At 44.4% G+C, this 25,473-nt stretch overlaps 2 protein-coding genes across 2 annotated transcripts in view; one reads left to right on the forward strand and one right to left on the reverse strand.

Annotated features, from left to right (window-relative positions):
• Positions 1-1,082, forward strand: part of NRAP (nebulin related anchoring protein) — a 53,729-nt gene extending 52,647 nt beyond the window's left edge. The window contains exon 42 of the mRNA XM_009953540.2: positions 960-1,082. Within this exon, the coding sequence (XP_009951842.2) occupies positions 960-1,061 (102 nt within the window). The 3' untranslated portion in view covers positions 1,062-1,082. The remainder of the gene's footprint in view (positions 1-959) is intronic.
• Positions 1,083-2,649: 1,567 nt separating this feature from the next.
• On the reverse strand, positions 2,650-24,492 carry HABP2 (hyaluronan binding protein 2). The gene is made up of 13 exons (XM_086466858.1): positions 24,391-24,492; positions 16,348-16,384; positions 11,134-11,262; positions 9,879-9,989; positions 9,306-9,422; positions 8,836-8,955; positions 7,664-7,835; positions 7,115-7,223; positions 6,753-7,024; positions 5,733-5,875; positions 5,249-5,383; positions 3,605-3,750; positions 2,650-2,826 (listed from the first exon to the last, which is right to left on the reverse strand). Exons 1-13 carry the CDS (start codon positions 24,490-24,492, stop codon positions 2,650-2,652), a joined length of 1,770 nt encoding a protein of 589 aa, XP_086322984.1.
• Between the last annotated feature and the right edge of the window lie 981 nt (positions 24,493-25,473).

The following is a 25,473-nucleotide window of genomic DNA, read 5'->3' on the forward strand; positions in this document are numbered from 1 at the left end:
GTTCTGGTACCTCCACAGAAAGCAGAAGTAGAGGCAGAAGGGACTCCCTGTACAACTCCTCTTTTCCTAATTTCAGCAAGACACCATGTGTTTGCCGTGTAATTACGTGTTGCCGTGTAACCTCCACTGGCAACTGTATTGACAGGCTCAGCGTAGCCCCCTAGCAGCATAACGTGTGCTGTGGGAGCCTCACCAGTACTGTGGGAGGCGCTTTGCAAAGGGAGAATGCTCCAGCCTCCTCCATCTCTGTCCAGCTCAAGATGCAAGAAATTACAAGCTGGGATCTTCCAGGTTTTCCTTCTCCCTACCTCCACAGGAACGACTCGCAATCTGCTGGTGTCCCAGCACAAGAAAGCAGCAGTCCGTACAGGGACCTTGCAGCCCCTACAGTTAGGAAGCATTTAGTTACAATAAAAGAGAAACTCTGCACTTTAAATACCCGTTTCACTTAAGTTTTAACTTTGGCAGCAAGTCAAAAAATAATCCAGCCCAAGAGAAACAGGACATATCCGTGATTTACATTCTCACCTGAAAAGTTGCTCAGGAAATAAATTATAACTATGGTTGAGTAATGCAGGCAGTGGAGACTGCAGGCAATATATTCTTGAGCCCTATGTATGATAATGATCTGATGGTGCCAGGGGAATCTACAGGTGTCCAATCCACCTGGAACTCAGGTGTTTGCTGGTTTGCTCTTTATTTAGGGCACAAATTAGAAATTAGGACTTGAGCACATTCAGTCCTTTGATGGGTGTGGTCTCTAGTTTACATGAACAGCTCCTTTTTTTGGACTTTTCCGCTGTAGAGATTTGCTCAGTGCAGAGCAGTGATTTAGATTTTGGTCATTTGTTTGCCAGTTGTTGTAATTTTTAATATGCTAATATCTTTGTAGAATAATAGTTAAAACCTTCTCCTGGCCACTGGATGTCCTCAGAATTTACTTGGGTTTGATTTTACAGGACCACATGGAGACAGAAGGATCGCAGCAGGTCACAGTCAACCCTGATGCTTCAGAAATTCTGCAAGTCAAGAGAAGAAAAATGCAGCTCTATCAGAAGTAAACAGAAATATGACACACAACAAACAGATTTCCTGCAAATCCTGCAGCTTCTCCAGATTTTCTGGGAAGCGCAGTAGATGATGTCTAAGAACATTTTGTTTTAAAAAGCCATAAACATTGCAACTTGCAAAACTGATAGTTTTATTTTTGTGTGGATACTTTGTGATTTATCGCTGTATGTATTACAGAATATTATATTTATTTAAAGCTGTAAATGAAATTAATACTAGGTGACTGGCAGGCTCAGCTTTGTACTACCGATCAATGAACCTGATTGGTAGAATATAAAATAATTCGTAATGAATAAATTGGATGAATCTTATTCTGTAATTGTAATCTTTGGAGATTTTTATGTTCCTGGATTAGTGTCACCATTGATCTAAGAGAATACAAAAGAGTGATTCAGGTGGCTTAACAGATGCACAAGTCAAAGGCCAGTGGAAGCAAAGTTATCACTGACTAACCAAGGGCATGCCTCTTAGCGGACATTAGAGAATTTGTTCTTAACGGGGTGTATTCAGATCGCAGTTAGTTCTTCAGTGTCTTTCAAATCTTCCAAGGCAAACAATCAGATTAGTTTGTTAGAAATTATCACAGTAGGGGTAGCTATTGATAGATTAGGTAGAGAGAACATTGTAAACCCTGGAATTCAGGTGGAAGGGACACTACTCTTTTAAGAAATTGACTCTTCACAAACATGTCTGGTTTTTATATCCTGATTTAATACCAGTCCGCTGTTTTTCAAATTTCTGTGCAGAATCATTCGTCAAAAATTGCAAATTTGACTTGCAAAATTAATGGAAACCCAAGAAGTATCCACCAGCTTTAGACTCATATTTTTTAATGGGATTTAGTACCTTCTAGGTCTCGCTGCTGTCAAAGTTAAGCACATGTATACTGTAGTAGATCTGGAGCATAAGTAAATATGCTCTAATCAGGAATAAAGTGGATAATTCTAATATTGAATTATTTTTTTTTTCTTTTTCAATCTGGACTGCATCACTGATGGAATTTGTGGTCATTTGCCCTACAGAAGTGCTTTTAAAAATAGCTCTCCTGCCTGATCCTCACTTCTCAGATAATTCCAATGGCCGCAGTCTTGCAAACATAAGCACATGATGATTTTTACACATGTGAAAAACGGTACTGGCTTTAGGAGCGCACAGCAATAGCTTTGAGGTGTCAGGGTCCAATGAGCGCGGAAAAAACCCACCTCAGCCAGGGGCGTGAGGGGAAGAGGGAAAGGGTGGCAGCAGCTGAGCCTGCACAATTTTCAAGGCTTGAAAACTGAAACTGGAAACATTGGCAGCTGCGACTCTGATTTATTTGGGGAAGAACTGGAGTTGCTTTACTTTCTGATCTGCTTTGCCTACAAAATGTGGGCTTATTTCAAAGCCCCCAACAGGACAAGTGCCACTGACATTCTAGCAAGCACTTTAAGGCTATTTTCAAGGTGGTGATGAAAGATGCCCCATGTAGGCCATAAGGAAATATCAATAGTGTTTTTGGTCAAAGAGGAGGCATTTGGGGAAATGATAAAAAATAAGTAAGTATCTCAAGCTTACCATTTGTCATTCCGAAGCTGCCTCCTAATGAAGTGACCTTGACTCAGACCGAATTTTGGATTTAATCCAGCTGAGGAATGTTGTCACCTGGGTATATACTCCTGGCTTGTTTTTTAACCCGCACCCGTCACCCCAGCTCACGAGGCCATACACGTAGTAGGAGCCGTTTTCCATACAAGTCAGGGGGCCGCCGGAGTCTCCCTGATGAGAAGAAGCAGCGCACATGTTCAAAACATAACGCAAAACATAGGCTGGCAATTCTGGAACTGGGTCAAATGATACCAGAGCTTTTACATGTAAGTTTTTGTTTGTTCAAGTCTGTGACGTGTATCTGACAAGGTGACTCGGAACTTCCTTGGTGTGAAAGTACCAGGCGATCAGAGCCTGAGCTGAGAAGGATAAAGATGTGATCCTTGGTGTAAATTAAAATACTTGATCTCTCCCACACCCCTCAAAAGAACTTTAGTCTGAGCTGATCCGTGTCATGATTTCTGTTACAGAATATGCTTACAGTGGTAGTTTGCACCCTAGGAAGCATTGTTCAAACTCTGGCTTATCTTACAATGGCATAAATATGAACTTGCTTACATTTGCACTAGCTGTATTGAAAAGAAATATGGATCCTGACTTTCCCTACAAGTCTTAGCTCTGATAGTGAAAATTGGATTAGAATTGGTGCCCATGGCAGAGGCCATAATAAAATCGAGAGAAAAAAGGCAAGTTTTCAGGTTATTATGACAAACTGCCCCAGAAGCCAAACTTTCGAGGCTAGTCTCTAACTTCCATAGAACTGCCTGTGGCTGACAGTGGCATTACCTCTAGGGTTATACATCCCAAATTGTACAAAGACGATGGCTGTTGAGATGCACTGATGGAAGAAACAGATACATATGCAGTACCCTGCCAAAGCTATTCCTCTGCACAGTCTGACTATTTACACAAAAAAAATTAGTGTATGAATACAGAAAAAGCAACAGACCTGACAAGAATCAGCTCTGGGTCTCTGAAGACTTCCTGCACAAAACATGCTTTCATCCAGTATGTGATCATATGCTTTGGGTGCGTTGCATTTCCTCTGTGAAATCAGCTTGACATTGGCATCTAACAGCCGATGGGATATTTCATCTACGAGATGTGCACCAAAAAAACGGAGTCACCTTACTCCCAACCCTGTTACATCTTGTCTTTGTTCAGATTACGAACTTTCTTGCCATTTGGATGGGAAGGGGGAAGAGAAGGAGGGGATGCATGTACTAGCCTGGGAAGAAGAAAAGTATCTCCCTGAAATGATAAGGGTTAGAGTTGGAGCCTGGAAGTTTTACTCAGGACACCGAGTTATTGCCCGAATAAAAGCAAAGTGAGGTATTCAGAATTTGGCTCCGATCACTCTGCCCACGTAATCCGGCTTTTCAAAGGTGCTGGTTGTCTGCAGCTCCCACGGGTCCCAATGGGACTTTGAGCTGCTCAGCACTTCTCAGACTGGTGCCATTAGATGTTTTAACATGCAGGCTAATGAAACAGATGAAAACTGAAAATCATACAATATTTAAGGGCAATGATTAATTACAGTGAATCTAAAGACATAACTTGACATCTAAAGGCAATAGCCAGAGTTTCAAAGCACTACATCTGTAGATAATTAAAGGTGGTTTATAAGTTTGGTTCTGCTTGAGTTTCAGGAAATATTCCATTTCTACAGCGATTTCCTGAAATGCTAATAATAGCTCTGCTCAAAGAAGGAGCCCTCTAGTTTGAACACGTACAGGGTACTTGATATTCTTTGTTGGGGAAAAAAAAAATAAAATTCCCCATACCCTTTTTAAGAGAGACTTTTTATTTGGAACTTTTAAAAAATGTCCATTAAATTCTGTTGGTGCATTCTGATCAAATGAACACGCTTGTCTCTTGTGGACTTCAATGAGAGTTACATCAGAAGGGAGGATTTGGTCCTATGTATCGTATCAGGCTGTATCAGTCACAAAGCACTAGGACACCTACTGCAGCCTCAGTGACACATTTTCCTTCTGCTGCTTTACAGCAACACATCAATCAGAACATGAGAAAATGCATTTTTCAGAAAATTGCCATTATCTTTTTTAAGCATAGTAATTTCTCCCCTTAGGATTTACTGTGGGCAAGAAAGGTTTTGGAAAGAGACGGTGGAACTTGAAAAGCTTCGGATTTTTTTTAATTTTTCAGTGCATCTGAAGATCCAGATGCTGCTTCTGAAAAGCTTTATCTGACCCAATGGGCTGGAAAACCATGTGAAAGTTCCCGTCTTTCTTGGTCCTGTCTTGAAACACACAAACTGTACAATAGCCTCTCTCTTGATACCTTCTTGCTTCTGTTGCTGGCTTCAGATGAAACCATGACATGGTGTGTCAGATGGCAAGCAAAAAAAAATGTGTCAGGGATTTTTTTCAGAACTCTGAAAGGTTTGGTTCGTCTAGCAGTTGGAGATTTCTGCTAATGAGTAATTTCCATGGCAGGGTTCAGCCGTTCTTAGTTTTGAATTCCATGTCTTGGTTTCACTAAGGGCTTAGGTCCACATTTGGGTCTACTGAAAGTAGCAACCCACCTTTCCATGGCAGTACCCACCAAAATCCATCTAGCCCACAAATACCTGTCTCTTTTGCGCCCCATCCAGAAATGAAGCAGTCCGTCCCAACGGGAAAGAAGAAGTTAGGCAGACACGCTGTTTTCACATACTTTGTTTCCACTGCACAGTGACCATCAACTGGTTTCAATTTGAGTAGTGCTGGAGCGAAGACAAACAACAATAAAAAGTATGTGTAGCTAATTTTAATCCCTAACCGTCACCACCAGCCTGTGACACAGCCCTGCGCAAATCTGCCTCTACCTGACGGGCTATTTCCGCTGTGTTCTGGACCTGTGCCTCTTGTTTTGCTCCTCCCACACAGTGATTTCTGCTTGGCCATCACAATTCACATCCCAAAGATACGAATGGGTCTAAACAACAATTTGGCCTTATTATTTCTAGAATATAGTCTCAGTGAGAATTTTACATTGGTTTCAGCTGGAGAGAGGCGCTTCAAACAGTTGAGGTTGGAGGTGAACCACATGAATATTCAATAAAGGGGATTTACCAATATCATTGTGTGGGACACCATCTTTCTCTTTGTATTTGTAATGTACAATGATCTTCTCCACATCAAATATTTGCTCCTGATGCTCTCTCCTCCTGAGGTCTTGCTTTCCAAGGGCTACTTGGAGGTTTTCTGCTGGTTCTCTGCAAAAAAACACATAAATTACATGCCGATATTGTCTATCAGTGGTGGTCAAAACCTGCACCTTTAGTATCTGGAAGTCAAGATATTGCTTCCTAGCGTAGAGCATGGCCAGAAGATTTTCTAAAACTGTTACAGGAAGGCTTAGTCAGGGAAGCAGAGGTGTTGGACAATACATGTGCTGTTAACTTGTTGTAATCACGAAATGAAGTGATTTAAAGCTGCATGAATGTGGTTTTCTTTGCATTTTAGGGCAGAAGCAGTGTGCACACAGTCTATTACTGCGGCTGCGATGATGAGTGGCAACCCATGGAGCCATAGGAGTACGACTTTTTGCCATTGCCTGGGCATACTTAAATTATCTGTGCTGGAATGATCTCCAGAGTGTAATTTGCCAGTTTCCAAGGATGGCGATTTCCAATCTATTCAACAAAGATTTTGAAGGAAACGTCATATTCTAAGCTAGCTGGCATATAAACAATTGAAAGCAAAATGCATATTTTGGCTGTTCTGGAGATCTTAATTATGATGCAATATGTGATATTGCTTATGATATCCCAATAACCCCTGAAACTTTCATGGAGTCTTTCTTTTACACATTGCAAAACCTTGTTACTTTCTTCCTTTTTTTTTCTCTCACACAACTATTTTAGCTCATTTTAGGTGAGTAGGGGGTAAATTTAATTTGTTATTTCAGCAAGTACCATTTTCAAGTATATTTTCATGTACGTGTTCATTTTTTTTTCCCATATATGTTTTCCTTTCAATTTAATTCTCAGCAATCATTTGGATTACAAATAATTTGGATTCCAAATTGTCTTTAATAACCATCCTGATTTTTATACGTTTATCTGCCCTAGGCATAGGACATGCACCTACTCAATGCAGTGCCCAGCAGTAAGAACCCAGCATGCTTTAATTAGCACTCCACCACAGAAATGTCTGCTGCTTTTTGAAGTCTTTTTCTGCAGAGATGCCATCCAGGGATGTTTGCCAGCTGTAGTCTTAGCTCCACCATAGATCTTCTTTATCGTGCTTTGAATTTCTGTTTGTCCACATGTTTCGAATATTTCATTTGACTGAGGTGGGACCGTGGGTCTGTCTGTTGGCCACAGGCTCTCTTCAACTGTGTTGGAAGAGACAGCAGATGTATAATGCAGAGATAATATCAGACTGGAGGAGTTAAGTAACAGGGAGTCACCTGCTGCTCTGGAGCACCTGCACATTGCCAAACAGATCACTTGTAACTCTTTACCTGTTCCTGAGCAAGGTGAAATGTCACAGAAGTCCCATTCCACTTCACGATTTTTTCTGATGTAGCACCAGGGTTTTTCATCCTCATCGGGATTCCTGAAGGAAACATTGAGACTGTCAGCCAGTGGGAATGGGGAAATCTTCATGAAACCAGTGAAGGAGCTGAGTGAGGATGCTTAGGGGAGCAGCCTCACGCTTCCATGTGAGAGCCAAACTTACAAAGATATTCTCTCGTAAGATTTGACAAAGGAGATGCCTGAGATGAGAGTGGGGTTTCTGCCATTTTACTGTCCCCATACCTATCTTAGCCCTAAGAAAATTGAGGGACTGATTCAGGGAAATGAGGGCTGTTTCTGGAAGCCTCACATCAGCACGACGACTTAGGGAGTATACCTCTAATATCCTGGTGTTTATAGACAGGCAGAGTCTCGAAAGGTGTGAGATCTTAACACCATTATTTTACCAACTTCAAGAACAGTTTGTCCTCAGTGCTCTCTTTGATATCGACCTCTGCCATTGCTTCTCCAAAATATTACCTGCAGTAGTTATGTCCACCGATGCCATAAGAGTCAGCATCCTCCATAAAGGCATTAATAGGGTAGTCCAAGAGAACGTGGGAATTCCAGTGTAGGCAGGTCTTGCCATTTGCTGCTTGGTTCACTCTTCCTCTGTAATTAGAGGAGGCTTCTTCATAACAATCATCCAGTCCTGTAGGAAGACAATACTGGTATGAAAATGACTTTTGTGTTTTTCCTTGCCCAAAGTGGTTCTTCTTCCTTCCCTTCCTTGCCCTGTGTTCGTTTTATGGAGAATCAGAAGCACCTACTGGTATATATACCCCTTATACTGCATAGGCTAGAAATAAGAGTAATGTCCCAACATCTGTCCAGCTGGAAGATTGATTGACTTCAAATGACTAAAACCTCTTTTCATGGTAAAGACCTATTAGCTAAGAGGTGTCTTAATGCCAAAGCAGAATCTCTCTACCAGTGGCCTGGGCAAGAAATGGTGCCAGCAGGATTACATAGACTTGGGCACAGAGCTGCTATCGTGCTAGGGCAATGGATGTGCCAGAAGGAAGCTTGCAGGGCTGTGAATGTAACCTGTAGGCAGGGTGGAGGAAAAGCCACCTGCAATGTGGAGCATGTAGTGGTACATGGAGTTTGAAGTGCAGTCAACTTTTAAAAGAGAAAGAAACAAATCCTTCTTCTTGGCAACATGTGTGGGGTTTGGTGCCCATGGTGATGCTGCAGCAACAGAAGTCTCTCCATTCAGGCTGGAGTAATCTCTTGCCCTTGGCCACCCATCCACGTATCAGCAGCTGTCCCCTCAGCCTGTGGAGTCACAGACAACTGGACATGAATCTCCACTACATCAGCTTTTGAGTGTTCAAGGAAAGCCTGATGTTGCTTCCCCATGGGACACGTGCAACCTCTGGGAAACGTGTGCTCACCCATTATGTACCAGTGGCACCTCACTGAAGCACACTTAGAAAGCATCAGTATGGGAACTGGTTCGAGTCCCTTTCCCAATGGCAGCTGCAGAAGTCAGCCTCTTCCTCCGACACTCTCCCTAAGGAGGCTGGTGCCCTGGGTCTAGTCAGGCACTTGGTGTGGTGACAGCATCGGTTAGTCTGGCTGCGGGGTAAAGCCAGCCCTTGGCTGTCTGGAGGCTTCGCTCCTGCCCTCTCTCCGGAGCTATGACATACCGATCTCACAGAATCTCCCTCTGAAAGGTTCAGGGCACTTGCAGGTGAATTTTGATCTGATTCTGTGCCGTATGCAGATACCTCCATTTTTGCAAGGGTTTGGCCTGCACGGTGAAGATGCTGTCAATGCAGAAAACACAGAACAGCCTTGTCACTCTGCTGAACGCTGTACAGCCACTCGCATGCCTGATGGAAACTGGGGAGAACTCTTATGAGTTCTTATGAACTCTTGAAAAACACTAATCACTGGGGGTTTTACCAGTCTGAATGACCACCCTGTAAATCAAGTATGACTCATCACTGACCAGCCCCATGGATGGGAGCTGTAGCAGACTCCAGCTGGATGACTAGAGCAGGACCACCCTCTGTGGTGGGCTGCATGAGATTTCCCACCACTGACTGGCCGTGGTGAGGTGACCTCGCCGTGTTGTCCTCACCACATATCACTCAATGCCCTGCTGAGTGCTCACCTTGCTGGCAGTTGGGTGTCTTGTATGGATGATTGCAGCTGCACTGAAAATAAGGTGGGGTTAACATAATCAGGCAGTCTCCCCTGTGGCACCTCTTCTCCAGACACATGTCCTTCACTGTGGAAAACAGAGACACAAGGTAATTCATCAGCAATTGTGTGCGCACAAGAGCTGTGACCTCGCAGGGATCGTGGGAAGACATGCTTTCTCCTGATGCAAGGAGGAGGCTTTCGTTTGGCTGGTGTGGGCTTGGGGTATCCCTTCTTGTTCACAGTATCTATGGCAAAGAATCCACAGGACCAATGAGCAGCTCCCCACTGCCCACCTGGCAGGTGATAGAGGAGCGCTTTCTGCACACCTGAGGTCTGTTTACTGGATATTGCTTTAGACAGACCTTGGTCTGGACGAGGAGCTAAGTGTGAGACCTATGAATGTGACCGCAGCAGGCTGTCAAAACCCTCAGCCCAGCAAACAGTGGGTTTATAAAGCCCTGTGTTTGCTTCCATTGACAGAGCTGTGACAGTAACATTAGTTGCCCAAAAAAGGAGTGTAAGTTAGCAAAAGAGTGATTACCTTTCTCGCATGTAGTCCCAGCATACGGCTCAGGGCAGAGACAGCTGAAGCTGCTTCCTCTGTTTTCACACCTACCGTTGTTCTTGCAGGGGTTGGAGGAGCATGGGTCTGCTGAGGTAAAGATGAACACCTTTTAGGTTTGCTTTCGGCTTCTCTACCTCCATCACTTTTTTTTTTTTTCTTGTATTTCCTGATTGCAGAATGCTGCCTTCCTGGGAAGAGCATCCCATGTAGCCAGTATCGTGCTTATGCATCAGCTCAGCAGCCACAGGAGCAGCTATGAAATGCTGCAGAGCTTATTGCAAGCGGTAACAGCTCACAGCTTTGGTTCTGGAGCTTCTCAGCTCCCTATGCCATGTCTACGATGGAGCTGTAATGGGGTAATCCCTTCCTTTGCTGAGGGACAGATTCATCTCCATGGCAGCAGTGGAAGCTGATGCCTTAAGAGCCAGAGCTGGCCCTGGACATCTGCCTTCATGCACTTAGTATGAGGAGGTCTGGATTTGGCATTGCACTGGTCACAAAAGGGCACTAAATCTCCCCTGGAAAAGCCATCCACCACCATTACACTGTACGATACCCCTGGGTGTCTATTGCTCCAAGGGAAGGGGCACCTGCTGGTAGTCACTTGAGTGCTTCTCCTTACACCATGCCCAAGCTATCCAATCCAGGCTGCCAGAAGCAATTGGTATTGGGCAGCCACATACCAGTTCTGCTTTCTTTGTACCAGGGGATAACCCAGAGGGTGTTACAGGCAACTTCCCTGTCTCTTTTTGTGTCCCCTGAGCAATCTTGAGGATCCTTTCCTGCTCTCCTGAAGTTTGGCAAAACAGAAAAAGAAAAGCAAAGAAAAAACCCTGCAACTGAGAAAAAAGAAAAAAAAACAACCCACAAACAAAACCCAGGAAGCCTGCACTACATTTGGGTCCCAGCATAAATACAGAACATATATCCCATGAAAACAGCAATTACATCTTACAGTGCCTATAGACAAATAAGCCTGTGCTTTTTTTTGTAGTAGCAATCAGAAATGTTCTGCATGATCAGAATCCATCCTGTGAAACCCAGAGATAAAACACAGGCTCCTTACAAGAGAAATACAAAGGAGAACACTGCAAACAATCCTCCTAACTCATCCCTTTGATGCAGGCATTTCAAGAGCAGGCTGGCAGCCGAGGCCTGCCACACTCATGCTGCAAGCACAGGGCTGGGATTTTACCCCTTCCTCGTCTCCCTGCCCACCCGTCAGAGGTACCTTCTCTGGTATCACTGTAGCCAAAATATTCCTCAAACCAGTCAGGGTCCTCCAAGGGCTGCTCCTGGAGGAAGGGGTCCTGCTCCGGTTGGCTGTACTCATCGTAGTACTCGTATTCATCAGCCTCGTCTGCAGGGAGGGGTGAGAAGAGGGTGGAAGAACAGAGGAACTAAAACTGCTTGAAGGAGAGAAGGTATGAAAGAATTTATTCCCTGGCATGGACAGTCCTTTTCTCCTTCAGCTCGTTTGGGATATCAGTGGGTCCAGAGCTCGCATCATCCTGAGGACCAAAGGTACTGTTCAGCTCTTCCTTGGCGTGGGCAGAGCTCACCCAGCACCCAGCACAGCCACCACCACCACATGCCGCTGGCCCTAGCTCTGCCCTTACTACCAGTCCTGGAGGGTGCCGAAGCCCTGGCTGCTCAGCCGGCTCCTGTGGTGGCAGCTGGGCACCCCGGAGGGGACACAGGAGGGCCTGGGCACGAGCTCCCTGCATGGCACCACAGCCAGGGGAGATGCTGAGGGCTGTCACCAGCACAGTAGGAAAAGGAGGTTTAGGTTCCTACAAGAAGAAGGGATTTTCTTTGTCTGGCTGCTTTGATCACCAGCGTCACTGCTGCCGCAGCGCGAGGCAAGACCTTCACTGGCCCACGGGTGCCTGCTGCGCAGGGGGACTATTCAAGGGAAATCGGAGGGGACTGAGGGCTCGAGACACGTGCACACTGGTGTGGCTCCCTGTCTGCAAAACCCCTGCAGAGGAGAGAGGGCCTGGCACAGCACACATGGCCTGAAAAGCCCATCCATGCCTCAGCTGAGCCTGCAGCCTCCCAGCAGCCAGTGTCTTCCCTGGGAGCCCGGCACCGGCGGGACCCGCAGCTTTGCAGCCTGTGTTTGGGGGGGTCGGTTGATTAAAGTGTGCTGGCGGCTCCTTGCTCAGGTACGGCTGCTGCCGGTGGAAGCCACTCCGGTGTTTCAAAGACAAGCTATGGTAATGAGCAAAGCTAAGCTACGTACAGAGACATTTTAAAAAGCTCTCCCCTAGGGCCGGACCGATGGCCCCATGGATAATGCTCTGCCTTGAACTGATTATCGACTGCATTATCTTAGTTTTCTCTCCTCATTCATTCGCTTGCAGCCTTCATCTTTATTCTTTCTTTGCTTCTGAAAAAAAAAAAAAGAAATTCCAGTTTTGTACAATGGGTGTTTTATATTTCATATTAAAATAGAACTGTCTTTTTTTCTTCTTTTTTTCCTACATGCCAACTCTCATTTCTCACCAAAAAAAAAAAAATAAAGAGGAAAGTTTCACCTCATTTATTGCTATGTCAAGTCAAGACTCCTTTTCCTCAGCTCATTATTTCCACAGGAGCTGAGTCTTGACAGTGTGCAAGTGTTGCAGAAGTGTGTGCCTTGCTGAGGAACAGAAGGATCTCGCTGGAAGATAAGGACATTGTCTACAGTGAACAAAATTAAATTTAATGTGATGTAGTTAAGAAAGAAAAACAAAAAGAGGGTTTTGCCTGAAATACAGCCTGCAAGCTCACTTTATCGGATGGGAGATTTCGCAAGTGGCCTTGAGTTTGAGGGAATTGTCTGAAGGAGTCTGATTGTTTCCCCTGTTTATTTTCAAAATCTTAGTGGGGTACGTTGGCTTTTATTCCACAGATGCTTTAAAGAAGGGTTCTGAGGGATGGGGTAGCCCTTTGTATAGAAAAGATATACCTGTTAAAAGTTAGGAAGGATGAACAGGGGAGTTACAGCTGCCAAAAGCAGACTGCAAACATGCCCAGCATGCTTTACAGCGACTGATGAGGATGCTTTCAAGTCGACAGAGGAAAAACAAGTGCTCTGAATAAGCACAAATAGCTAAGCCATTGTAGAAGCGTCTACCGTGATTTTTTAAACCAACTGCTTAGTGTAAGTAAGCTTAAGAAAGGACGGTACTGTCACTTCATTTTGTTACATTGGCATTATTTCGTAGCAATGGATTAATCATTTAGTAATAACAGTTATGAAACTACTTGTTGACCCATTATGAACTATTTTAAGCGCGTCTCTGCAGCAAAACCCAAGTTGGCCAAGATGCAACTCATGTTTTGCAGGATGTCTGCTTCTGGCAGCTCTGCAAGGTGGAGGAGCACAAGCCCCTCTTTGCACTGATGGGGCAGGTGACCCCGGGCAGTTTTGGGACAGGCTGATGCACACCTGAGGCCAGCTTGGCACCCGGCAGCTCTTGAGGAGGGGACTTTTGGGTGGCCAGGGCTGAGGTCGAGCGGGTGACATGGAGCAACCCCCTCATGGTCCGGCAATTGCCACTGCAAGAAATTTTATGACCGAGCTGTGCAGTTAAGGGCACATGTGGAAAGGGCAAACCCTTTTGGGTACCCTGGCCCTCTGTGTGAACAGTGGGAGTTGGGAAGCTGAGCTGCCTGGCCTGGAGACCAGTCAAGGTGATGTGAGAGTGCAGCCGATCCGAGAAATCATCAGCATCCCTGCTTTCTCCATCGACAACTTTCTTTATGAAGAAAGATCTCCATCTCCATTTCTTTACGAAACTGTGAAACAGAAATACCTTCTACAGGTCATGCAAGTGATGCTTCCCACCTCCCAGCTACTCTGTGTCCTCCCCAACTGCACGAAGCAGTGAAAAACAAAGAACAGAAAACCCTGACTTGGGTACATGACATCAAACTAAAAGATGTCTTGTTTGTCATTGCTTCGACATTAAACAACTATTTGGCTTCCACATCTCTTATTTAAGAAGTGCTCCCATTCCATTTTTTTAATTATTCATAACAAGCCATAGGTTTAGTAAAGCAAAAACAACACTTTTTTTAATCTGAGCACATAATTAACGCACAAAGTCTGATACACTGGTTGATTTAAACATATTACTAAATCAGAGTGTTCATTCTTTGTAAGTGCTGGAAAACCTTAACATGCTTAAAAAAGCAGTGATCTGACATTTGTCACTGAAATGTGACTATTACATGAAATTAAATTAGACATCCTGCATGCAAATTTTCAAAGAATAACTTTCCTCTGTGTAGTACAAAAAAAATCCCCCCATAATTGATAGGCAGAGATTGACTTTTAAAGCTTCAAATCAGCTTTGAGGTCTGGGTGATCTTTTAAACTGCTCAAGCTTTCATCTGCAGTTTTTCACATTGCCAAGAGCTGTCAATCAAGTGATGGATTTCTGATCAATATTCCCCTGTTCATTAGCTTACATGGGCTCTCTGTTACGGAGAGAACAGATATCCCAACACCGGCAGTCACACTGTTTTCAAAACCTTCGCTGGATCAAGTCATGACTAATGTTCCGAGTGGGAAAGTGATGCATTAGGATGCCATCGAGTGACCTGAATTGCGATGTAACTTTGTTGGACTGCAGTTGTCAAGATGAGTGATGTGCAAAGTTAAAGCCTATTGCCAACACACATCAAGAGCGCCAGAAAGTACCCAGCGTTTGTTCAGGCTCTCTGAACCTCTGGGGATTGACTGAAATCTGGCCTAATTCAAGCACATGAGTTTTCCTACCACCTTTCTAAATGCTTTTTGTCTCCAGCTCCGAGAATAATGTAGTGTTATTTTTACGAGGCTGAAATCCTGACTGTATTTTAAATAATGAGATGTCCCTCATTTGCTTCTGCAGAGACGAGACCTCATGGTATTTCCTCCCTTCCACGCGGGCGGTGGCTGGGAGTATCTGCGGCTTCAGAAAGAAATTGAGAAAGAAGTGAGACCAGCTAACAACAAAGGCAGCCAGCCTTTCAAATAGTTTTGTGGCTGTTACTTAAAAGCAGTTTTGCAGCACCTTATCCTCGGAGGGACGGGCGCTGGGCGAAGGCGGCCGATGACGGCTGAAGGAGTGAGGGCGTGCAGGAGAATGGGGAGCGGGAGAGTGCAGAGGTAGTGAAGGGACAGAGGTAAGGATCATAAAGCATAAGGGAGGGAATGAATTCAGCAATTGTGAAAGGGATACTCTACCATCAAAAGGCAAATCAACTAGTTTGCACAAGGCTTGTGCGTAAAGCCTGGAGTTAAGTGCATGACTCTGCAGCCAAATAATTGAAGAAGCCAAATACTGAGCTCAGACTCACAAATTATTTGGAAATTTGTTTTCTGCACACATCTTGTTAGAAAAGCAGCATTGATTTGGGGAAAGAAGCAGTGCTGTATGAGCTACAAGGCTACTGGACTTGCAAGCTTAACCTGGAAGCCAAAATGCCACTGGAATGAACAGGAATGCAGATGAATAATGAGTGCATAGTAAAAGCCACACTCTTTTTTTGCAGGAAAATGAGAAAAAATAATGTAATACTTGATTAATTATAGATTATAAACTGAGATCTAAAAGCCACTGAAATCAAGAGAAGGAGGAGCAGGGCTTACCCTCAAAAAAATGCTAAACTTATCAATAAAACCATAATCTTCTACATGGACCAAGTAGGATACTAAAGGATGTACAAATCCTCACGCACTCTACACATCCTCACACAACATTCATCACAGCTTTTCCCTTATCAACATCTTAATGCTACATAGCCTTTAACGATTTTTTACTTGCATGAGCTCATAAACAGTTTTTGAACCTTCCTGCACTTTGGACAAAACCTTGTGGAAGTCAGTTCCACAGTTAGTTATATGCTACAAGGGAAAGTTAACCTTCATTTATTTGCCTTTCAATTTTCATGCATAACTAGACTCTTTGCTTATCCTTCTGTGAGGTTTGCAGCCCAGCACCATGACCTCTCCTCCAGCCCATGATCCACTGTGTCGCCCATGGGTCCCCAAAGCTGTGTTGAGCACATGAAGCCACAGAGTGGCAGGGAAGTCCTAGCTTGCAACAGAGCTATGAGTTGCAGATGTGGTCTAGGTGCACCCTGTGATCAGTTGCAAATTGGTTCTGCTGCTGTACCTCTGGTTTGGGCTCCAGTGTGCTGGACATGCTCCTGGCTGGAACCTGATGTGGCAGCATCTCCTACACCAACATAGAGCACATGTGGATGTCTGAAAGTGCTCACCATATTACTTGTCCAAAGTCAAACAGACTTTCTACTCAATCACAGGCCTTATTCTCAGCTCAGCAAAGCTGTGCATGAAGTTAATAAAATTCAGAGGCGGGCCCTAGTGAAAGCTCTTGATGGACCTGGTTGTCAGCCTCTCATTTTTTTACGCACAAGTTAAAATTAAGAAAGCGAAACCACTTACCGTGCAGCAAGTCGGCCAGGAAGAAGAAATGGGAAGCCTGCGTGAGATCAAAAAGGGGAGAAAGTCAGTTTCTGGAAAAACAAAAGCCAGCATGGAGCTCGGTTTACAGCACAAAGTTTCTGTTTGCCCACAGTGCTGGACATCCAGATAAGCTCGTTACCCCCTTTGGAGCTAACTGGGCTGGATTTTAAGAGCTCTTTCAAACGATTAACAAAATGCCTTAAAACATGCACTGCTCTTGACAACACACGGGGGAACTCCGGCTTTTCTGAGCATCCAGGCTGAGCCACTGGGCTGGCCTGCTTTGGGAAAGACCTGTCCTGAACAAGTTAAATTACCTCTTTGCTCATTAAGTGACTGCGCACTGATTATTTGTCTGACTTCTCTAAGATACCGACAGAAGCCCAAGCTGGAGGCTGTGTCGTGCTCTGGCAGGGCAGAGCGAAGGTCGGGCGGTGCGGCACGGCCCCGGTGCCTATGCCTGGCGCAGCCAGTGGGATCTGGACCTCCAAGCTGGAAGGCTGTCAACAACTTTTGGATAGAGGAGAACATTTCTGGCACTTCCCGTGAGGAAATGCCATGTGTCTGGCCTCCGACATGGGGCTCCAGCCTTTCCTGTTTGGCTCGTGATCAAGGGCAAGTGACAAAAGGGAACAGAAGAAGGAAAAGAACTCTCAACCTTTGAAGAGCGCGAGTGAGGTTTGTCTGAAAGGAGACGTACTGACTCCACACCGGGATGCATCCCCTGCGTGCTGATTTCAGCTCACTTTCCCTCTTGCTCTAAATCCCAGCTGTGGACAGGATTACCTGCTTGTGATGAGAATACACGTGCTAACAGCGGGTGTAAAGATGGAGATTTGGAGCTGCTGTTCTTCATACCTCACATGATTTGTCAGAAGAAAATGTGTTTCCAAACAATTTAACACATGTAATAGACAGCATACATACACACACACTCACACACGATTATTATGTGCACCTACGCATTGCTACAGACACAATTAACTGCAAATATATGCCCTGTTTAGTTGTGCATTATATATAGAAACAGTATGTAGAAGAAAGACATTCCTAGCTAACACTGGTTGTGACTAAGAACGAATGAATCAGAAGCAATGAATAAGAAACAGGGGAAAAAATGCCCAGAATTCACATTTGCGAATATTATCTGGAATATATAAATGAGTTTTTGCTTCAGGCATGTTTGCGTCCCTCTTGTGTTTGAGCCAGGGAGAACAGACACTCCAGCTCTCCCCTTCCCACCGACTTTAATGAGAGCGATGTCCCCTGAACCGCTCAGCGGAGCCCCTTTCCAGGTGCACTGAAGTGAGCCACACACATACATAACTAAATCCTCTGCAGCTGGAAGGACACACACGCTCACACTCACACAATTGCCCTTCCTGAATGACTGCGGAGATGACGGTAAATGAGAAGGCTGTAAAAGCTCTGCCCTTGGTGTGTATGTTTCTTGAGTGCAGGTACAGGGTTTGTCAGATCCTTTGCCAGACCCCAATGGAGACTGTATACAGAAAAGGTCTAATTGCTCCATTTACAATTAGTGGTAGTGTTCATCTGTAAACACGGACCAAAACAAACCCTGCAAGGGTACTCCTTTCTTTTGGAGGAATAGGTGAAACAAAGAATAAGGAAGCAGCAACAGGAGCAGAATGAAGCAAGAAACATTTCTCCTTCCTCCCCAGCCCTCTGCAGTGCCCTGTTGTGCTGTTTGCCTGATGGGGTGGGAAAGGGTTTGTGGGCAGAAGGGTTTGGCTTCAGTGAGTTTGCCCCTGCGCTCCAGACAGCCCTTGGCATCGCATGGGAAGGCCAGAGGGTTTCAGCCCAGGCTGAGTGAGGTGTAGGACATGACTGCATAGTGCTCTTCTGTGCCTCAGCTTCCCCCGGCTGTAGAGCAGAGATGATAGCCTCACAACGCTGAGGGGATGGTTCATGCATCGAGAAAAAAAGAAAGATGAGACACCTAGCACTTTGCTACACTACTTTCTTGTCCAGGTTACCCACCTATCGCTCCTGTCCAAGCACTCCTCCACGGGCAGAGCTGACCACAAAAGGGCAGATACCCTAAACTCCCTCTTGCTTTTGGGTGAAAACCTCTATCTGCTGCCACAGTACAAATGTTACCGGGAACAAAAGCTCCTGAAGCACCTGGCATGGAGAGTCCAAAAGTTGGACCCAATCTTTACCATATGCCTCCAGTGTCCTGTTCTGTCTTGGAGCTTTTGTCCCTCATGTGCCTGTCTCAAGCTGCAGCAGCAGAGCCACAGGGGACAAAACTCCAGGCAGAGCTGACCTCTCTTAGTGTGGAGAATTTCTCCTCCCTTCTGAGGTCCACTGGACCGTTCACCAGGCCACACTGGTTTTGAAGCATTTTCACCCCTGCTAGCCAGCACAGGGACAAATTTTAGCCCTTTTGGCTCCCTGCATGAAGCTTTCCAGGGTGGTGTGCAGCAGAGGAGGGAGAAGCACTCACCTCCTTCCCTCCTGCCCGCTTGAGCTTGCCTTTTCCACTGTGCCATGAGGGGATGCGGGGTGCAAGACGTGGGATGAAGAAGGAGACTGTTAGGAGATGGGCACAGGTTGGGGGGTCCGGTAGGGGTCTGCAGGCGGGGTGGGGCTGCAGGATGGGGGCTGCAGGAGGGGGTGCAAGCAGGGGCAGTGAAGGCAGGGCCTCCAGCCTGCCATGCCATATTTGCTCATGGCCAGCAGAGGAGGATCTTGTCCTTCCAACGAGGTGCAATACTGAGCCCAACCAGGAGCAGGATTCAAACAAAAGGCCGGGGGAGGGGGGGCGGGGGAGAGAAGAAATTAGACTGTGGGGCTGGTTTCACCAAACAGTCTCCTTGCTGCAGCTCGACAGCGATACTTTGTGTGCTCTCTCAAGAGGGAATAAAATCACGGGATCCTGTTCGTAGCAGGTCCGCAGAGACAGGGGATGAAGCTGGAAGAATTTGCGGAGAGCAATTTTAAATTTTATTACTTTATGCTCATAAAAAAGAAACCCTGAAAAAAAAATATCTGGGAGAGACATTTTATATGGGCACTGGTGCATTGCTGAGTGTGGAGCCGATTACATTTATAGGGCTCCTAGAAAAAATGGTGGGAAAATGGCTGAAATTCAAAATATCCTAATTTCACCTGACCTTTGTTGTCATCATCATCTTAACGATTAGCACTTCACCAAAGCTTCATTCCTCCAAAGAACCATCAAAACTTTGCTAATTAGGCTTTGTACCAAGGTTAAACACTGCAGATATACATGATACTCTCCCTTTTTCCATTTCAACTCCTCAAGAAAGCGAGATTAATGAAATGTAATAGATTTCAAACAGTAACACCAGAACCATGAGCTTTTTTGGTCTCAGGACAGAATCCTACACCTCTTTCTCAGACAAAAATGTCCAGTTCATCTTTGGTGATTCTTTCTGAAAAAAAGCCATGAAAATTTGACCCCAAATTCAAGGGAAATTATTTACAGCTGCCAAGGGCATTCTGCAGTTGAACTGTTGATTGTGTCTTGGGTACATTTGCTACCCCTTATTACAATCAAAATGAATAATTAAAACACAAAAGCAGGTGAAGAAACAGGCAGCACAAAGACACAACCCAGGGTTAGGCTGTGAATTTACATGTGTGCAAAACAGAAGTAATTCCAGAGAAAAGAGTGTAGCTACTCAAGCTGGTGTGACAGACTAGCAAGAGGGATGAAAACTACTTCTACACATACACACACTTTGCAACAAAGCACTACAGGAGCTCAAATATTAAACTGCATTGCTAGGAATTGGCCTGTTCACTTAATTGCATTAAGTTGTGCAAATTCTCCTGCAACTTGCTGCAAAGTGGCCTCCACCATACAAAAACAAATATTAGCCCTTTCATTTGTTCTTCTGTGCAGTCACAGCTTTGCAGCCAAGAAGGAGGTGGGATGGGGATGAACTGGAGAATGAGGACAGATATTTGATCAACTTCCATCCACAACTGACATAAGGCATGAAGGAGCCATGAGGGCAGACACAACTACTGCCTTTTCGTAGTGAACCCCTTGATCCCGCTGACAGCTCTCAGTGGGAACCTTTGTCTGGGCTTCTCGCCAAAGGAGGAGGGAATCGACAGTTCTGATGCTCTTACAATCGGCCAGATTTTTGCCTGCAACCATCTTGGGTAGTGACAGTCTTTGAACTTCAAGGGAAAGTGGCTTTTCCAGCAATGACATTGTATTTCTCAGCCAAGGCCATGGTTGCAGTATAATGAAAGCAGGGCATATTATCATCTGGAGCACACATGCAACACATGTTGTATTTTCAGCCTGGGAAACCATTCTCTGAAAGGATTCCACCAAAACCTCTGAGTTCTTCACCTCTCTGCTCACAAGACATCTCCTGCCTCCACACTGAGCTGCAACGTGTGCCTCAGAGTAAATGACATGTTCCTTATCAACTGGTCCCAGGGTACCCAGAGAAGTTTACATTTAAAGTCTTTATTTTGCTGATATTTAGTTGTGAACCTTTCCCACGGTAGCACCTGAACCAAAAGCCACAGGCATCCAGGGAAAAAGAAAGAGCTCTCTGAGGTGCTGCTGAAACCAGCTTGATTCTCTGCACAGGAGTTCCCTGCTCCTGTTTTCCAAAAGATCAAAGTTTCCAAATTAATCTTTGCACTGTGAGAGATGGCCTGGTAGCAGCTGGCTGTTTTTAAAGTTGCTCACTGGTGGATGAAGTGTGCTTGTGCTCCCAGGTGGAAAACGGGGTCAGCCTTGTATGCCACAGCAAGTGGAAGCTACAAAACCCATTTCAGGGGGGCTGGAGGAGCCAGCCTTGTCACACTAACACAAGTGCACTGTGCTATCAAACGCTTTTGCAGCCAGTGCTGGGAATGCAGGTTATACTGCTAGACTTAAAGCTTATGCAAAGTCATTAAGTCCCTTTAGTTACATGGGATATCAACCTGCACGCTGCAGGGCATAAGCTGATTGCCTTCGGGGGTCAGCGAGGAACGCTTCCCTCTCTGAGAGCACGGTGCACAATTAGCTGGGGGCACTCCCAAGGCTTTGTTGCTTTCCTGCTGCATCAGGCAAATTTAGGCGAGAGTGCTGCAGAAGGGCATTACACCTGATGGGCCACAAATCCAGGCGGGCGTGACAGCATTCGCTTCTCTTTGCAGTGATCCGTTAGCAACACATGGAGCATAAAGCCCTTGCGTGAGTGGTGCAGCGCTGGAGAGAGGGTGAGGGGATCAGAAGTGGGAGTTTACTACAGGAATAGATCCATTGGTGGGTAGAAAAAGATGTCAGACAGAGTTGATCTGGGGACACCCTGAAATGTCCGTCTCCAAACACCTAAGGCAAGGAAAGACCAGCACTGCTGGTGACAGTTTCCTCTGCTGTGGGCCAGCTATGAGACAGGGACCCATGATAAGTTTTCTTTGCAATGTGATGCTTTAATCCTTCCCTTTCTGCTACTAATTGTGCTTGGTTATTGGACTGGGCATGGTTAATGACTTCAAAACACTCTCCACCACAACCAAGCAGACATCAATTTTTTGAAGTTCTGAAATACTTGGTGAAGAGCCACCTCTGCTGCTCTGCCCTCACTGGTATTCCTCTCTGCTGCCAGGGGTGTTGAGTTTGAAGAGAACTCTGATACGAGGGAAAAGCCTGATCTGAACATGTGTTGATTTAAAAAATCTTTTTTTTTTTTTTCCTGCAAGCATGTGCTGAAGCACTTTAGGATGTTACTAAACAGGAGCTGCAGCCTGGTGTATGAGCAGCTCTGTCACCGGCGTGTTGTGGGATCCAGCTCAGTCTTGTCCTGTTGCAGATTTCTCTAGCTCAACTCAGCGCAATGTTTAAGCGTACCATTTAAATCTGTGTGTATTTCAGAAAAGTTGCTTCAATACAAGTGTGAGTAAGGGGGGGGTGCGTAGATGAATTGCACAACCTGCTGCAGCAGAGCTTTTTGGATTTCTCTTTGGCTAAGTAAGGAATACTTAACAATACAGTACATTATGGCAGGCACATTCCTACTACAGTATCTTGCTGAGCAGAAGTGTAATTAAAAGTGGAAAAAAAAAAACCAACCTGAGAAGACCTGTCATGTCTGAAGACAATCTTTGGTGCAGTTGCCTCATATATGCTAAAATAAAGGACTAAGTTTTGTTCTCACTTGCACCCATCATGCAGCTTTATGCCTTTTATGGAAATAGTTTGGATTCATACAGGTGAAATTGGTCTCTCTTCAGGTAACATGAAAGAACAGAATGGAAATTTTTGCTTTAGGGTCCTGCTCCAAACCTGCTGGAGCCGTGTGTCCGAGTGCTTTCCTGCTCTATTTTGACTGACTCAGTACAGGCTACTCTTTAAATCTGCATTTGACTTCTGCTGTATTTCACCAACAATATTTATTGATCATAGTGTTACTTATAAAAACTCTTAAAACCAGATTTGAATAAAAAATGAGAATGATGAAGATAGATAGCACTGGGAAAGGATGGAAACAGGAATTTAAGGGTGTTTTCCATGGTTTCAGCAAAGTGCAAAGACTATTCTTTTCTCATTCAAACTATTTCATTGTAACTTTTTCTCTGGAAAAAATCATTAAGGCAAAAATGTCCTCTCGTAAGATGTTTGTCATGCAATGGTCACGTCATGGCGACTCATTCCCGTCTTTTTTTTTCTGGGATCCATGCCAAGTGCTAAGCCAGAAAACCTTGTTATATTAATTATGAAGAAAAAACATGTTTTATTAAAAACTAGCCTGCTGAATATTCTGTCGTGCTGCTTTTCAGTGACAGCAGAATTGCTTTTGCATTTTAGCAATGTTAATGAATTTTCAGGGGCGTGGGGAGATACACGCTACATTTTCCATACCAGTGTTTAGAGCAAAATCAGATTAGGATTGCCAAAGCTAATGAATCAATCTAACACTTAGGACTAGTTAGGAACAAATTTGTGCAAGACTTCGTGTTGTCTAAGACTGCACCCAAATCTTCTTCACTGTGAATTAACACAACCAGTTCATTATGAGCTTATTTGTATTAGATTGGGTTCCCACAATGTCTGTAGAACTGACACGGAACTACCCTAGAACTGATCCCTCCAGTAAGTTGCCACATGTACCAGTGGATCAAGTCAAGCTGTCAGTGGATAGATAGCCCTGATGATACGGTAATTAATAAATACCCTATTGTGTTGCAGAAATCACTGATCACGAATTCACTGAGCTCTTCAAAAAGATCTACAACCCATTAAAACCTCTCACTATATATTTTTCCCAAAGGACTCAATTTAAACATGTCAACATCTGAAATTTTGCAGCGCATTTCAGTAAATATGACCCTGCACACATAGGAACCGTCATTAAGAAAGCAGAGGTTTGAAAGAACCCCAAATTCTTTCATGAGAAAATTTAATTGATTGCAGTGCATGGAGGAACAAAAGAAATGTTTTTTAAACTGACTTTTAACTTTGCTTTGGGTGCAAGTCAGTCTTTCAGTCTTCTTTAAAGAGGAGATGAATAGATTTGGGAAAGCATATCAAGCTCTGCAGGAGCAGGGCTCTGGCCATCTCTGGCTGTGTTGAATATTTTGCCATTAACCTTCCTTCCATGTTAGCAGCAATGATAATTTAGCCATCCAAAACATATGGCTGGGGTAAATTTTGCATTTGAGGAAAGAGCTTGCAAAACTGCCAAGCCAGCGCGTCCCCCTGACCTGTTTAAGCTGATATCTAGTGCCTTGAGCATGAAGAGGAGCAGCCCATGCTGCAGCCCAGTGGTTTAGGGCATCTTTCAGTGCCCAGGGCTGGGGGAGACACTGCACTCCGCACTGCACACCCCCGGGAGTGGGGCGGCCACCAAGCGCACCCAGATGGGCAATTCCTGGTCACTGCAGATATCTGCTCCAAAAAAACATGGGGCTTCCCTCTTATGTAGCGTTTACTTGGGCACCTCAGTGTCCTAAAATGTGGATACTCAGCTAAATGCTCTAGCTGTCTGGGAAGGGCTCAGCAAGGAGCAGAGCTGGCACGTGGCAAGAAAAATAATATAAAAACATACTCACGCACAAATGTGTGTTCCCTAGGAGAATGACCAGTGGAAGAACCTGAAGGGCCAAAGCACTGTTAACCATCCTTATGCTTGTTTTTTCTTGAAATTAGCCTTTTCTTCTTGCCTACGTTTTTTTCAGACAAGCCACAATCATTCAAGGGTGAGCTAATTCAGTGCAAATAATTAACTGTGCTTCAAATATTGTTTAATGTTCAACAGATTGCCCTGATTAAATAAGTGCATCCTGTCCAGATGATCACTGCATTAACTGCTGGTAAATATGCCAAATCAGTAAGTATCAAAGACTAGTATAAATTAACAATGAAACAAAGTCTTTTCCTTAAATTAGAATTATTTTTTTGGCTATTATTGTAAATTGAAAAAAATATGAATCAGACTTACTTTTCTCCCTTCCACAGGAAAAAATAGTGAAGATCTAGTTATAAAATATAAGATTTTTAAAAACATGAGAGTGTTGTTTTTATTATTTTCTAAATGTCAGACATCAAGGTTCATGTTCTCAAGCATTTGTTCATAAATGTGAGAACTTGGAATCTTACTTTTCATAAAAATTTAAATTCTTGAGTAACCCCCAGTCTGCAGAAGCTGAAGCATTTGTAACAACAGTAGCAACTGAGGAAATCACAATATTATGGCAAGAATAAACAACCCTCTGTTGCGGAAATGCTGACAAATTTTTTACTGATCAGATCTTGTTTGTGCTACATGTTATGAATACAAGTGAAAAGACATATTTTTTCTCACAGATAGTTTAGAGCCTGAGTAGGAAGAAGGTGATAGAAATACAGTGTTTTCACAACACAGGCCAAGTTCACAAGGAAGTCCTTAGCAATATGTTTCCTCTATGGTTATAAAACAGTTAAATAAGACAGTGCTGAGCACATTATGCAACACCAGGAGAAAAATGAATATGGTTGTCTGCTCAGGAGGACCTGAACAGTGTACAGTAAATAAAATGGATGGGTGGGGTGTCCATATGTTGAAATACGAGGAAGAACACAGTGAAACCACAAGGGCCTCATCATTTCCCATCCTGAATGGG

This window comes from Leptosomus discolor, chromosome 6 (assembly GCF_034619465.1).
Source record: "Leptosomus discolor isolate bLepDis1 chromosome 6, bLepDis1.hap2, whole genome shotgun sequence".
Taxonomy (NCBI): Eukaryota; Metazoa; Chordata; class Aves; order Leptosomiformes; family Leptosomidae; genus Leptosomus; species Leptosomus discolor.